Source organism: Vanessa tameamea, chromosome 18, assembly GCF_037043105.1.
Source record: "Vanessa tameamea isolate UH-Manoa-2023 chromosome 18, ilVanTame1 primary haplotype, whole genome shotgun sequence".
Classification (NCBI taxonomy): Eukaryota; Metazoa; Arthropoda; class Insecta; order Lepidoptera; family Nymphalidae; genus Vanessa; species Vanessa tameamea.
This window is the reverse complement of record NC_087326.1, coordinates 1,488,517-1,503,502: the sequence shown is the minus strand read 5'-3', so window position 1 is coordinate 1,503,502 and position 14,986 is coordinate 1,488,517. Positions and strand designations below refer to the sequence as shown.

Genomic DNA, 14,986 nt, shown 5'->3' with positions numbered 1-14,986 from the left:
CTTAGTACCCAAGGTTGGTGACGCGTTAGTACATATGATGAATGATTAATATGTCTTGCAGTACCAATGTCTATTTTCAGTGGTGACTACGTGTATCACTAATTGCCAATCGTGGCCTTATAAGACTGATCCTCCATTTTTATATAATGAACTAGTTATTTTGGCTTTTAATATCACCATCAATAGATTTGTTTTTAAATCTTTTTTAAATACTAAATAGATGTTACCCGCGACTTCGCCGGCGAGGAAGTTGAATAGGATTTTGTAAAAAATTTCATGGGTTTTAATTTTTTATTGCGCGAAACCCTAATTATTTTGCTTAATAAAACAAACACATTAGAAATTGTTTTTTTTTTCTTTGTTTACTGTTATTTTAACATATATCTATACTCCAGATTTATTTGGTTTTATAAACCAAATTGTTAGTTTACTATCTTTTATGTTTTACATATCAATAAAAAGACTCAAGACTATCATATGTATTATTTTATTTCTGACAATAATTAACTAAAACAATTGCAAATAGTCACAACACTAGGTTACATAATATGCACATATTGTCTAAACAGAAATTCAACTACAAATATTTTTAATAGATAACATGGCACAATAACACATTCATATACCTAACAGATTTTTACAATTAACAATTTGATAACTTGTGAGACAGTAAAATATACACAATAAAATATGCATTAATATTTACTAGTAAATTTCATTATATTAGGCAATATCATTTTAAAGCTTAATTAAATATTAGTTAGGGCATAATTCATAGCACTGTAAGCATTTTGAGATTCAATCATTAATATTTTTAAAAGTTATTCTGTAATTTTAGCTGATCGATCTGTAGTGCTAACTTTCTGTTTGCTTCGACAAGGGCATTTTGATTTTGAACCAAGTTTTGGACTTGCTGATTCATACAGGATAATTGTTTTTCAAGATACAATTTTTGTTTAGTTAAAGCCATCATAATATGGAGGAAGTAGTTTCTATTATCGTCAGAGACATCTGAAAGTGTCATTTTTATAAAATCCTTAAGTTCATCTGTAGCTTTTGTATCTATGGTACTTGTTGTGCTTTGTACATTGTTATTATTCAGTTTTATATTCGATAAATTACTATTTGAGCCTTTCTTGTCATCAGAAACTCCATTTGGTATACACAGTGGTGAGGGGAAACCAAAATTTTCAACAGTTCTGCTATTAAGAGGTGTTGATACTTTGCTTATATTCTTCTCTGCATCTAATTGGCGATATCTTAATTCATGCTTGTCGCTTTTTCTTTCATCATTTGATTTGTTTTGGTCATCATCAAACTCAACATTCGATTTATCAAGACCTAACATAACAAGAAATGAATCAGCTTTGTTCTCTGGACCTAAAGCAGACACATCTAGATTATGCCTTGGAGGAGTGTCATTGACGAAAAACATATCAGAAGTTCTTGTCCGAACAGGTGACTGCACTTTTAATGGAGAATTTATTTCAACTTCTTCTCTAAGGCTCAGTTCAGCCGACATAGTCTTCCTTCTAGTTGGTTGGAATGCCACTTTGCTGATTTCATCTTCATGCCCTTTTAAGACTTTGAAAGGGCTAGTTAAATCCCGCAAGTCATAAATAAGCACATGACCATTTTTAGTACCGAGAGCTACTTGATTGTCTGCATTTATAGCAAGAGATGACAATGTATATGATGTTCTTACTGTGGAAACTACATTATGTAATCTTATATCATATACTTGAATAATTTTATCATAACCACTCGATAACATTACATCTTTATTGATGAGTGAAAATGAAATATCACTTACAGGCGAAGCATGAATATTTTCAAAAAATGCTTTATCTTTATTAGTTGTTATATCTCTCAAAACAACATGGCCCTCATCTGTTGCAAGACCTAATAAAGATCTTGATTCATGATGAAACTTCATTGCGGAAATACTATTAGAACAAGTGAGCTTAACAGTTAATACTGGAATATTTGATACAAGGCCATATATGACGGTGTCACCATTCAACATTGTTGCTGCTAAGCTTGTGTTCTTGGCATTGTAACTTAAGAAGCTTACACATGATGGCTGTGATGGGGTGGGGAATGTTTTTGTAATGGTTTTATTTTTTGTGTCCCATATTTTTACAATTCCACTTTTGGTCCCAACAGCTATATTACGGTGACCATCCCTATGAAAGCTGGCGGACCAAGTGTCTTTTATTGGAATGTGCTGTAAGCTTCTAACATCATGATCTGCAGGACTTAATATTTCTATAAGACCAATTGAATTTACCTGAAATTCGGATTGAAAAATTAGACAACGAATCATCGCATGGCTATAAAAAAAACGTACTGCATCGCCGCTTCTGAACAATGCGTAATTTGGCACGCCTTAGAATCAAATCGACCTTTAAACAATAATAGATAAATATTATATTATTTCGTGTTGACAATGATTTACTTTAAGTTAAAACACTCGGTTACCTGTAATATGTATTTACTATCATCGCTCCATGAAATATCTCTCATAACACCATCATAACATCCATAAATTTTTTTTAAATCCCAACTGATCGTATCATAAAGTAATAATCGTGAACTAATAGAGGATAAATACATTGTATTTATATTTTACTTATAACAAACATACAATGGGAATATTTTTTCAATATTAATATTACTTAACCGGTTTGTTTATGCGGTATACTTCGCCAGAATTTCATCGAATTCATCACAATAAACGATTGCAAATGAAACTTTAACGTTAAATTTTGACGTTTTGAATTGTTGACAACGACATTTGACATTCTAGTGGCTAGTGGCGTTTTGGTATTTTCCCTATTCCCTGACAATTACACAAAATAATTAATTTAATAGTATATGATCATATAAATAAAACGAATTATTGTTTCCATAAGTGTTTACATCTGTTGATGGTGAGTATTCTAGGCTTAATTTCCGAATACCCCATATTTTTTACCAAATATTTTTTATCAATATTGTGCCTACTTTGTAATCTGTTGACTATGCGTACCGGGAGACACCAAACAGCAAACTGTCATTTTATTGTGTGACGTGTAATTGTTGATAAATTTCGAGGTAAGGCTCTGTTATTTCTTTTAATTAAGTAATATCGTAATGCTAGTTGCATTAATTTATGAAATTTATATACTTGACGTATGTAGTTATTTTAATTTTATATTTGCGTTTCAGCAATTTCTTTGTAAACTGAAAATTAGTTATTGATACTTGCCGGTCGTATCTCAAAACAAATCCGTCACTGTTTCAGGTTATTTCGCCTCAAGATCATCACGCAGAATTGTTAGAAGAAAAATAGATCACAATGATTACAGACATTCAGTTGGCAGTTTTCTCGAACATTCTAGGAGTTTCCATCTTTTTATTGGTTATCCTCTATCACTATATCAGTGCGAATAGCTCAAAATGAATGGTAAGATTTTTAAATGAACTTATAAACATAAATAAGTTCTCAATAGCTATGTAACGTTCATTAGTGCAACCTACAAACACTAACAAACACAGGTTCACCATATTCTCTCATTCTCATAAACCAATCCCGATGTCTAATCAGACATGAGTGGAAAAAGTTCAGGCTCAGGACCAATGGCTTAGTATAATATATACAGGAACAAGTCTGTCAGGATTTGCTAGGGGTTCATAAATAAAAATATGTTTTGTATGTAAAAATATACACAAAATAGTAAATATGATTCCTTTCAAAATAATTAATATAATTTTGTAATAGTCTCAATACAAATGGTGCAGGAGCCTAATTGTAATTTATAAAAGGTTAGACAATCAAATTAACCAATTTATTTATGTGGCCATAGATATTCACACCGAAAATAACCATTGGAACTGTGATGTTATTTATCTTGACTGTAATAATATTGCAATTCTATCAGATACACTACAGTACAATTAATTATCCATTTTATATAACTTAGTGGCATAAGGCTTATAATTTTTATTCAGTAACGGATTAAAAAAACAACTATTCAATGATTAATAGATATTAATTTGATTTTTTTTTCTTTGTTGCAGGTCATCGTCATAAATAGACACAATAAATTATATTTTTACAGTAGGAAACTGTAATATGTTAAGATGTAAATAAATTAAGTTTTCTTATATATAAATATTGCTTTTATTTTGTCACTCTAAACAAATAATATGTATTGAACTGTCATTATGTACTCTTAATAAATAAATTGGTATATAATTGAATGTTGTTATATATTTAACCAAATACAAAAATACAGTTATTATTCTTTTCAATTTATACTTTTTTTGGTGCATTATAAAAAAATATGTAAGTGAATTTTTATAATGCCCCATGCAATATAAAAATTCACTCTAATCATCACAGGGTGAAAATTCCAATTTGAAGTTGCTGGCTAAACTACCAATTATGTGTCAATTCGTCAAAACAGACAACTTTACACCTTATCTTATTTTAAAATGTTTATTTTATTACAAATTTAACTTGTGAAAAATTATTTTCATTTATCATAATAATAATAATAATTTTATTAATAAGTTCTAATGTGCACTAATAATATGAATATATAATTTTCATTATACCGAAGAAATAGAACTTCTCACGCGCGTACGTAGTTCACTCATCTCTTTTTTCACCGCGATTATAAAGCTTATTATATAATTATATATGTAAGTATTTTTAGGACTTATTTGACAACAAATTTTAACATATTAATAATATTATGTGTATAACATTGTTAAGATTAATAATGTTAATATTATACAAATACTGGAGTAAAACTTATTTAGAATTCGATGAGATGGCGTAGTGGTTAGAATACGTTAATTTTAACTAATGATTGCGGGTTCAAATCCAGACAAGAATGACTTTTGGTGTTTATAATGTGTAGTATGAAAGTCAGTCACATGAGTATCCAATAACACGCATTAGACCAGTATGTAACCTTAAAAGGAGACGACATACGTACGTTTTTAAACGGAATGTAGTTTGATTGTACTATTTCTTGAATTAATTGTGATTTTTTGAATATTATCGTGTTTTCACTGTTAACAACTGACGAAATCTTTTTTTTTATTATTACTTTCGTTGTTTGGATGTTTGAAGTCAAGTTGGCTGTACAGGCAAATAAGGTAATGGCCTAGGGCGCTTGATATAGGAGCAGAATTTTCTTTTCCTACAGAATTCTCAATTATCTGCATACTTCTTGTTTTAATAATGTTTTTTCTCCTTATACTTTTGTTTGCGTTATAAAATAGCACTAATTGAGTTTGTTAAGCACAATCAAACATAAAAATAAATGTTTGTCTCGTAAAAAGGTAAAAAAATATTACACATTTTATTTTATGACTCAAAATGAAAATATGCTTTATTAAAGTGAGCTCCAACGGTTCGGAATGTTGATTCTACTGGAGAAGAACATTAAACAAACTCAGTAGTTACTTTTTTCAATTAAAAACAATTTTTATGTAATAAGCATATTAAACAACTATATTCATGAATCATCCCATGATATCCCATGATGCATATCCTTCGTGTTATATACTTTTTTTTTTTCAAACAAAAGTTATAACCTTAGCTATAGGCAGATGTAAAGTATTTTTATGGAATCGATTACTCAGCCCCAGGAAGGATGTTTATAAGTTTATCTTTAGTTCTCGACACTGAATCATCAAATCAAAATAATTTTTATTCAAGTAGGCTCATAAAAGCACTTTTGAATCGCCATGTTTCAGTGTTGAATTAAATTTAAAGCGATCAAGAAAAAAGTTCGAAAAGTAGTTCCCTTTTTCCACCATTTTAATGAGAAAGTGTGTCAGTAGAGTAAAATTAAATTTTATATACCTTGCCTAGAAATTATTAAATGCTAAGACCACGCTTATTTTTGTATTGAGTCATGCCTTTTTTATCAATGTTTTTTTTTGACATGTGCGTTAAATTTATTTATAGGCCAATTAAATAACTGTTGTATCTTATAGAAACGAATATCGTAGTAGTATAATATTAAATAGGAATATGATTGATCCCTTAATAGTAGGTTATAATTACAGAACTTTACTTCGATAATAAAACCTTTTGGATGGGATAGTTTAAAATTGTACTTGCTATGTATATACATATGTATAAACATAGCTTGAGCAAAGAATTTAGATATTCATGTTTGTTATGTTAATAGTCTAAATAGTCTGTTGGAACCACAACAGGACAAAAACTAAATAAACATTTGACATCGAATTTGACGCGATATCATTATGGATTCATTATGGATTTGCGCAAAAATGGCGTTTTAAACGTCGACGAATCTGTTATTGGAACTTTGGATGTAAAATAAGTAGTTTAGTGGAATAGTGTTGTATATAAATAAAGATATATTAGTCCAGAACTGTTAGTAGTGAACAATATATTTGATCTATTAGCAAAGCGCGTGGCATGATAAATCGAAGTTTTGTTTATCTTTATTCTTCTTCGATTGGAGTAGATACATACATATAATAATATCATATACCTTCCCTGCATCGTCTGGTATAAATTGAATATATATTTCATTAGTAGTTTTCAGTTAGGTATAACAAAAAAAAATCTTATTTATCAGTATAGATTCCAACAATAGTGATGGTACATTTATATTTATTAAAAACAATGTATCCACATGATATCCGGTTTTAATTTAACACTTGTATGACATACCGTGTAACACTTTGGGACCGGTTTAAGCAAAGTTTTCCCATAAATTAACTACAGCAGCCGGTGTCAGATATAATTTTATACATGGCATGGTTAATCAAACTGTTTCATGGCAAATTGGTTCGGCCATGTCGACAGGCTCCACTCTGTTCCCGTTAGTAAGAAAGTTTGTTAGTACGTCAATTACGTTTTGTAGGGATGCTATAATAAAAGCTACAATCAATCTCGATTGTTTATTACATTCCCCCTGAGTGTATTATTTATTAATAATAATAATTTGAAAAAAAAATATTTTTTTAAACGTAAAATTTAAAAATTCTTTCTCTATATAAAAAAATCGACTAAAACGTGATTAAAATATTTTCAGATATAAGATTCAGCTCAATGTTATAGTCCAAGTCGAAATTTTTATTCATCATAGAAACATTACATTCGCTTCTTAAGCGAGAAAAATCTATGATATATTTTAAAATAGGTATATTATTAATTTCATTGAAACATAGGTTCGAACTTGACTTCATGATTTAATTTTTGGCGGATGGTATTTATCTTGTGCATTTATAACACTTTGGAAGTAAAAAAGAAATAATGGGATCTTGAACATATAAATAAAATACTAAAATATACAGTGATTTGTAACAGAGGTTTAGTGTCAATAAACTCTTTAAATTTTAAACCGCATTATATATTATTTTATTAGAAAGCAATTATCTTAACTTTAAATTAAATAAATTAATAGTTTATATAAAGTTAATTGAATGCATTTGATAAATAATTACCAACAAGATTTTCATTTCATAAAATATCTATGACAAATCATTGAGAGAACATTTGTCATCTGAATAGTTCTAAAGCGTTTTTTGTGAAATGATCATTTGTCAAAAATTAGGGAACCCTTAATTCCTATTTTAAAACGAATACGATTTTTTTAAGAACGTAATGTATCTAAACCGATTTTGATGATTATTTTTTTATTCGATAATTACATCGAGGACAATTAATTGCATTTCTTATTTTCACAGTCAGTGTTAGCCAAAGCAAAGTCAATTTATTTAGATACGACCACCGACTTTAAAGTAAGTCAAAGTTTTTAGGAGAATTATTTTTTGTTAAAAATAATATTAATAAAATAAATGTTAATCCTATACCTCAAATTATATATGTATTTTAAATAAGTAGGTATGTGTTCTATTCGTCTTCCAAATATTACAACCTTTTTAGGGTATGTGGAAAAGGAAAATGTCATTTCTATAGAAACAATTTCGGTATGTGAAAAATCTCTTTAAGGATCCCGGAATTTCGGGGAAAGTAAGAGAAAATTTATAGATCCCTGCGTCCGTAACATGTTCATTGTAATAAACATTCCAACCGTTGGAATCATGTCGTTAATTAAACACCGCGTTCCTTCTATCGATGAATTTAGTGCCTTTTATTAGTTTGTTACTATGTATTTAATTTTATTTTAGGGGATATTTTTTATTTAATATTTAAGTGATATTATAAAAGCATTTCAGATATTTTTTATATCACGTGTACATATATTTTTTATATGATTGACGGGTCCCAATTTTAATTGGTCATATCCGCCAATAGGCATTGCTAATGCAACATATGAAATGAACTGCACAACATGAGCTCTAAGACGTTACGCTTCTAACTCACTAAGTAATATTTGTATATGGACATTAAGAAGGTAAGTCAAAACGATGGAGATTTCACGGGCTATTGAAATAGTGAATTAGCGTTGAAAGCGCTAAGATTGCTTTTATTACGGCTATTATTGCCATCCTGTATAATTTATGGCACGGTCAGTCTCATTCGGCCTCGGGGGGCGATTATCGAAACTCTTACTGTACTTATCTGTAATCCTTATAGCGGCGAGGTTAATGTATTTTTTCAGTTTGAGTACTATTATTTAATGAAGAATTAATATACTTTTTTAACGATAACTTTATCATTTAATATTTTTTTCTTTTTTTAAGTTTGCGATGGCGTAACGCTTTGACATGCATTCTTATCTCCAACCTTCTGCAATTAGGAAATAATTTATTCATTATGGGCACAATTCGTGAAAAATTTAAGGATGTTTTTGGGTTTTTGATGCTCTGGTTAGAGGACTTTTGCACCGCCATGAAAAAAAACTTACGCTATTCCTATTGGCAAGATGCCATTTGACATATATCAGTATTCTGAAAATGGTAAAGTCAAGAATTAGATTTACTAATCTAGCAACATTGTATTGTACGGATTATTTAAATTTAGTATGTAAAATAATTAAAATTAAAAGAAAATGTTATTACTTTCTATTAAATTACCTAGAAATTAATTACGTAATGGGATTTTGTTATATTTAAAAAGGAAAAAATATAAGTTATATTCAAAGGCAACGTATATCACAAACGTACCTTAATTTACAATACCTACATTTAAAACATATTAATATTTTATATAAGTCACATAGAAGAAGTCGCAGGTAAGTACTATACAACACGTCATCATTTATCAATAATATAGGTATTATTGGAACGAGTAATATAAACGAATTGACAAAAAATTTTATTTAAAGCTTATATTTTATCAGAGAATAAACGTCTATGTTTAGACTGAAATAAATAAATATATACCTACTGATGCCATAAAGCTTACTCAGTAAATATGATATAAAAGAGAAAATAGAATATTTATCGGATCGCCTGAACGAGTAAAAATATATCGCTGAAAAAGTGTCGATTGGATTTAGTATTCGGAATTTGGATGACGAAGAACATGGAATTTCTAGTTTGTAGAATAACTTAAAAACGTTTTTGACATTACTTTATTTGAAATAACGTGTCTAAGTAATCTAAATAATATTCGTTATTCAATATAGTTTATATTTTTCTTCGTCTTTTATTTAGTTAGAATAGTTCATTTAAATTTTTTTTTTTTTAATTTAAGTGAAATTTGAAACTAAATTGACATTAATCGGTATTTTTATTTTTTAAATCGTATTTGACGTTTACAATATATTTTTTTAATCTAAAAAAATTAAATGTATTTATAGATTTAGGAGTTGCCAGTCAGTCATCGTTGATATGTTATATGGTAATAGTTTAGTACTTATAATAGTTTAGAACGATAATTCAAAAAAAAATCTATCAATATAGAATCAAATAAAATTAAAATGTATTTGAAATATAACAATTCGTATCATAATAAATCTTGTCTTCATTTACTCTCGTGGAATAAAACTAGCGTTATATATTTATGAGCTATTTTCCCAAAAAACCTCTTGTATATTGAGGTGAAAAATTCTCTTTGAGAAAATATTGAGAAACCAATTTTCTCTTCGCTTACGGTTTCTAGGGTTGTCAGACATTTATATTTGTTTAAAAAATATCATAGACAAAGTCTGCGCTTAGCATCGTTTTTACTGAAAATTGGTCAGGTCTAGGATCATCATCATTATTATTAGTAACTAATGTTACATTTTAATTTAAAAAATTAGAGAATATTTAAATTTCTAAGTAGGTTAAGGAGCTCATCTTGATGAGGAGGTTTGTCGCTTTTTCTGCCATGCTTAACCATTGCGAGGTGTTCAATACAGATGTGGCATGTTTTTGCATTTTCATCCGACACATACAAGTTTGCTCACAGTGTTTCCTCCCAGAGTCCTTCATCTCGAGATGAAAAATATAAAGAAATTAAGCACAAAAAACTCTTTGCTTGGCCGGATTCGAACCCTCATCTTCTAATCTAATCACTTCTAATCATCTCTGCTCTAGTTATGTGGCATTTTTTATTATGATTTACGTATTTCGCTAAATTAATACTTTCCACGGGTAGAATTAAATCAAAATAATGTTCTTTATTCCATGCTCTTATTATCACGTTTGAAACGTCATAAACAGATTTTTAATTAAACAATACGATTAAAATTTATTGTGCGTTGTTGTTATCCATACTATAAATAGGGTCGGTTTTTCTTGAATATATTACCGACTCGAGTCCGGACTCAACAGGGAGCAACCACCTTTTCAACCAAGGTGACTTTAAATATAGATGTATTATAGATACACGAGCTTATTATTGACTATTAGTGTTAGTAAGTAAACGAAACGACGTGAAACGACGCTTAACTGATGACGCTGTTGCATTGTAAATTTGTTTCTCATTTGAAATATTGGCGCCCTTTGGGGGATGACTGAATTTGCTGTGTCAGCAAAAGACTAGATGACGTTCTCATTTGCCATCATGCCCTCTCTCTGATGCCGCTCTCCACCTCTTGTGTGTGCGTGGCATGTATACTATAATATACGTGACTTATTTGTGTAAGTTTGCGTACTAAACGCACACACTTGCGTGTAAAATAAGTGTAATGAAATTGGCAGTTGTATGGATGTATTTTATTTGATTAATTTGGACTAAAAGTATTGCTTAATACCGTTTTTTTTCTGGTCACCGATAGCCCTGGATACGTTTTGCCCATTTACGATAAGAATATTCAAAACTTATTTATGAAACAAAATACGATAAAAGCTATATGCCATATATAAGTAGAAATAACTTTAATTTTACTGAATAACGTTTGTATACATTAAAACTATTAGAAAGGTTTGGGCCAGGGTTTAATTGGGAGTGACGATGTTTATCTTTAAACGGCTTTAAAACAAAAGGATTATACATTCAGCCATGAAATTATACATATAATCAAACAGCAATACTTAGTATTACAGTGTTCCGGTTTGAAGGTTGAATGAACCACAACAGGCACAAGGGACATAACATGTTAGTTCTCAAGGTTGGCAGCAGCTTATTTCGCGAGGATGTAAGCTATGTTTAATGTTTTCTACTTCGACATTTTTTATGTGTGGATCACCTTTATCGTTAGGTGGCCCATTTTACCGTCCGCTTGCCTATTGTATAAAAAACATACTCACTTACGTATATTTACATTCAGTGTCATGTCAGTGGCATCAACATAGTGATGCTCTTTTGTTTTGCCACGGCGGCCATTCTAGGGAAACTAGTCAACTGATCAGTAATTTATAATGCACAAGTGTGTGCGTAAAAATGCACTCTCTATTCCCTCACTCTCAAAATTAAATGGGACGGAAAATTCGAAAAGATGAGATGTTGATTGACCAACGATTTTACTAGATCTCCGTAGCATAGGAGTGGAAACGAAGGCATCTTTCAGAGAAATTCTCGACATAAATACTGATAACTTTTTACTGGCTCGACTCCAAGGTTGAATATAGGTTGCAGCATTAAAAGCTAGATATCAACGAGGCAGACTAGACAAACTCGGTAACATTGTTTGAAAAGGTTTGTTAAAAAGAGGTTCCAAGTAATTTGAGATTTTGGTACTTCAACGTATTAATCATGAGGTGAGAAAATAAAGTACCTAAGCATACCCGAAGTGGTGGTTCGTTTCTTATAAGGAAGAAAAACGTAGGAAATCTATACTAGAATATAAAAATACGTTTTATGCAATGTCTAACTAAATAAATTACTATACATAAAATTTATTTCAGATGATGCGGCTCGTTTCGGAGAAGATATTAGTATTTAATACTTAAAAAGGTGAAGCAGTACACTGGTTTTGCTTGTTTATTATAATTGCCTTACAATAAATATTAAAATTTTCCACCGTTGGATTGTTTGTCGTATTTTCTAATATCTAGGGCGTAACACCGTCAAAGTACGTCATTAGCTTAAGCATATATGTATTTCGTTGCTGAAAAAAGCGGTGCTGGTCAAAGCCAAATTAAGAGAGAAAAAAAAAACAATAATTATTCGCTACTGAACCGTATTTAATTCCCCCGCAGTCGCGGAACTCGCAATAAAACAGTAATTAATAGGTCCAATTTTTTTACGCTGAAATTAAAATGTCTGCGCGAAACAAATAGGAATGTTCGGGAAGTATAATTTGAAAATAAATATTAAACTGATGTTTATACGGATTCTCAGTCTGAAAAGATTATAAAGGTGCATCTGTTGGTCTTAACCGAAAAGGATTTACGTGGAATGTTCTCAAATATACCCGTGGAAAAAAGAAACAAAAGATTTAATTTTGTAAACATATTTTTTTTATATCAATCTATCAAGTATAACAGAGATATTTCCTTACCGTGTTTTCTTTTGTTTTAATTATCGTTAATTTTGAAGTACGTGTTCTTATGTCCAGAATCGCGATTTCAATTTTAGCTTACCTGCTTCTGGTCACTATAGAAATTTTAATGGGACGATCTATTTCATCTGGCATTATATATTATATTTAAAGTTTCTTTATCGGTATTGTGGTTGCAATTAAAAGGTTTTATTCATTTGTTTTCTAATTATTCGTATTATTAATTTCAAGTGTGATACTCAAATATTTTACCTAATGAAAATATATCGATATATACTAAACATTGAATGGTACATAATAAAATAGTTGTGTGTTATAGAGTTTTAGAGAATAATAATTGTGCGGACTGAACGAACGGTAAATGGGCTAATAAACTAGAGTTTATTAATTCAATAAAAATGTGTCTACATCAAACAAAATGTTTGGCAAATCAATTATAATTGCTACAAGATACATCGCCGTAGTTTATTTAGATTCAATTTGGTTCGCAAATGGTTATTTACTCAAATTTGATAAAAAAAATCTTATAATCAAATAGAGTTCAGATATTTTAATAAAAAATTCAATTATCATAAAACAATATGTTAATAAAATAAGTTCAATGTCAGCTAAACGGAATATAAAATTATATGAGGTTTTGAAATGTAGGTAACATTGTTCCGACGTAGCGTCAATATATATGTACATATATGTATATACTCTATTCCAATATATTATATAATAAACCATTTGTAGTTCACAATATGGCCGAGTTATTAGCAAATTTTTTATCTTTTTTCCTACTTCTATTGGAATAGGCTATACGTTTATTCGTGTGGTGATATTAAGTCAGAACAGAAGTGCTGATAAGAAATGATGATTAGACAAAATTCTAGAGCGATTGCCGTTCTTGTTTGTTGAAAAAATTGTTAAATTTAATGTTACCTTTCTCACGTGACTTTGAAAAAGATTTCGACATTTGCTTATTATAAAACTCAAACTCAATCTCAAATTCCTTTATTCAATATATAAGCATTACACTAACTTATTGATAGTCAAATTAAACACTACCACCGGTTCGGAAAAAAAATACACTGACCTGAGAAGAACCGGCGAAAGAAACTCAGCGGGTCTTTTTTTTGTCAATTTTATTATTTACATACATTGAATATGAATAGAAATTGCCAGGAGGCGATCGTTTCATTCCCAAGGTGTGCTATCAATCATAAACTCACTAATTGTTCAAAGCGTTCCTTAACAGTTTTTTTTTTAAATTAGACAACAGACGCATTTTGAACGCTTTCTGGGATCCTATTGTAGAATCATACATTGCCCCATAAAAGAGTTAGGTACTGACTCTATGCAGTCGAGTAACAGGAGTAACAAATTTGTGTTTGTTCCTTATACCAATGCAATGAGTATCACATTTTCTCATAAAATCATTAATATTTTTCCGTATATAACATTACAGAATATATATTGAGGAGCAACAATTAATATCTTGATTTCTTTAAATTGATACCTTAATGATCCTTTAGCTCCTAGGTTAAAGATTGCGTGAATAGCCCTTTTCTGTAGCACAAATATAGTATGGATAGCGGCTGCGTTACCCCAAAGCATAATACCGTAAGACATTATACTGTGGAAGTAACTGAAATATACTTAGCGAGCCGTATCAACATCGGTAAATAATCTAAATTTTTTGACCGCAAAGGCCGCAGAACTGTCTATTCGCCAATCCGTTAATATGGGGGACCCATTGCAACTTGGCAGCAACAGTAAGGCCAAGAAATTCAGTTGATTCAACTGGATCCATCGATTCCCCATTAATAAGTACATCAGCTTTTACATTTTGCACATTCGATGTACTAAATTTTACAATTTTTGTTTTTTTTTTATTATTTAACCTAAGATTATTTACGTTAAACCAGTGTACTATATCGGATATAGCATTGTTTACATCATAATGTACCTGCTTTCTGTTAATATTAAAAACTAAGGAGGTATCATCAGCAATGTTTGTTGCCAACGAATTTTGTTTAGCCTCTCAGGTAATAAAACTAAATAATATGTGGTTGAAGGTTGAGTGAGGCGTTACACTAAAGTTTAAAACTATTTTTTTTTTTGTATCTTGTTTGAAGTATGCTGTTGGCCCTACTGGCCTTTATAGCGTCACCGAACGTTGGGGCGAG

At 30.0% G+C, this 14,986-nt stretch overlaps 2 protein-coding genes across 3 annotated transcripts; one reads left to right on the top strand and one right to left on the bottom strand.

Annotated features, from left to right (window-relative positions):
* Positions 1–476: 476 nt before the first annotated feature.
* Positions 477–2,796, bottom strand: LOC113400988 (pre-rRNA-processing protein pro-1). Its single transcript, XM_026640683.2, has 2 exons — positions 2,482–2,796; positions 477–2,290 (listed from the first exon to the last, which is right to left on the bottom strand). Exons 1-2 carry the CDS (start codon positions 2,614–2,616, stop codon positions 815–817), a joined length of 1,611 nt encoding a protein of 536 aa, XP_026496468.2. The 5' UTR covers positions 2,617–2,796; the 3' UTR covers positions 477–814.
* A 544-nt stretch (positions 2,797–3,340) lies between these two features.
* Positions 3,341–4,237, top strand: LOC113400990 (uncharacterized protein). 2 transcript variants are annotated; one of them, XM_064217701.1, is made up of 2 exons: positions 3,341–3,448; positions 4,063–4,237. In XM_064217701.1, the coding sequence occupies exon 1, from the start codon at positions 3,341–3,343 to the stop codon at positions 3,443–3,445; it is 105 nt and encodes a 34-aa protein (XP_064073771.1). In that variant the 3' UTR covers positions 3,446–3,448; positions 4,063–4,237. The 2 variants fall into 2 exon arrangements, with proteins under 2 accessions (XP_064073771.1, XP_064073770.1); XM_064217700.1 differs by having other exon boundaries at positions 3,341–3,466; positions 4,082–4,237.
* Positions 4,238–14,986: the final 10,749 nt, after the last annotated feature.

Bases quoted from the DNA above. Each gene is read 5' to 3' on its own strand.
- LOC113400988 (XM_026640683.2), bottom strand. From the start codon at position 2,616: ATGTATTTATCCTCTATTAGTTCACGATTATTACTTTATGATACGATC. The intron at 2,291-2,481 runs GTAACCGAGTGT...TCCGAATTTCAG, and splicing joins ATAGTAAATACATATTACAG to GTAAATTCAATTGGTCTTAT.
- LOC113400990 (XM_064217701.1), top strand. From the start codon at position 3,341: ATGATTACAGACATTCAGTTGGCAGTTTTCTCGAACATTCTAGGAGTT.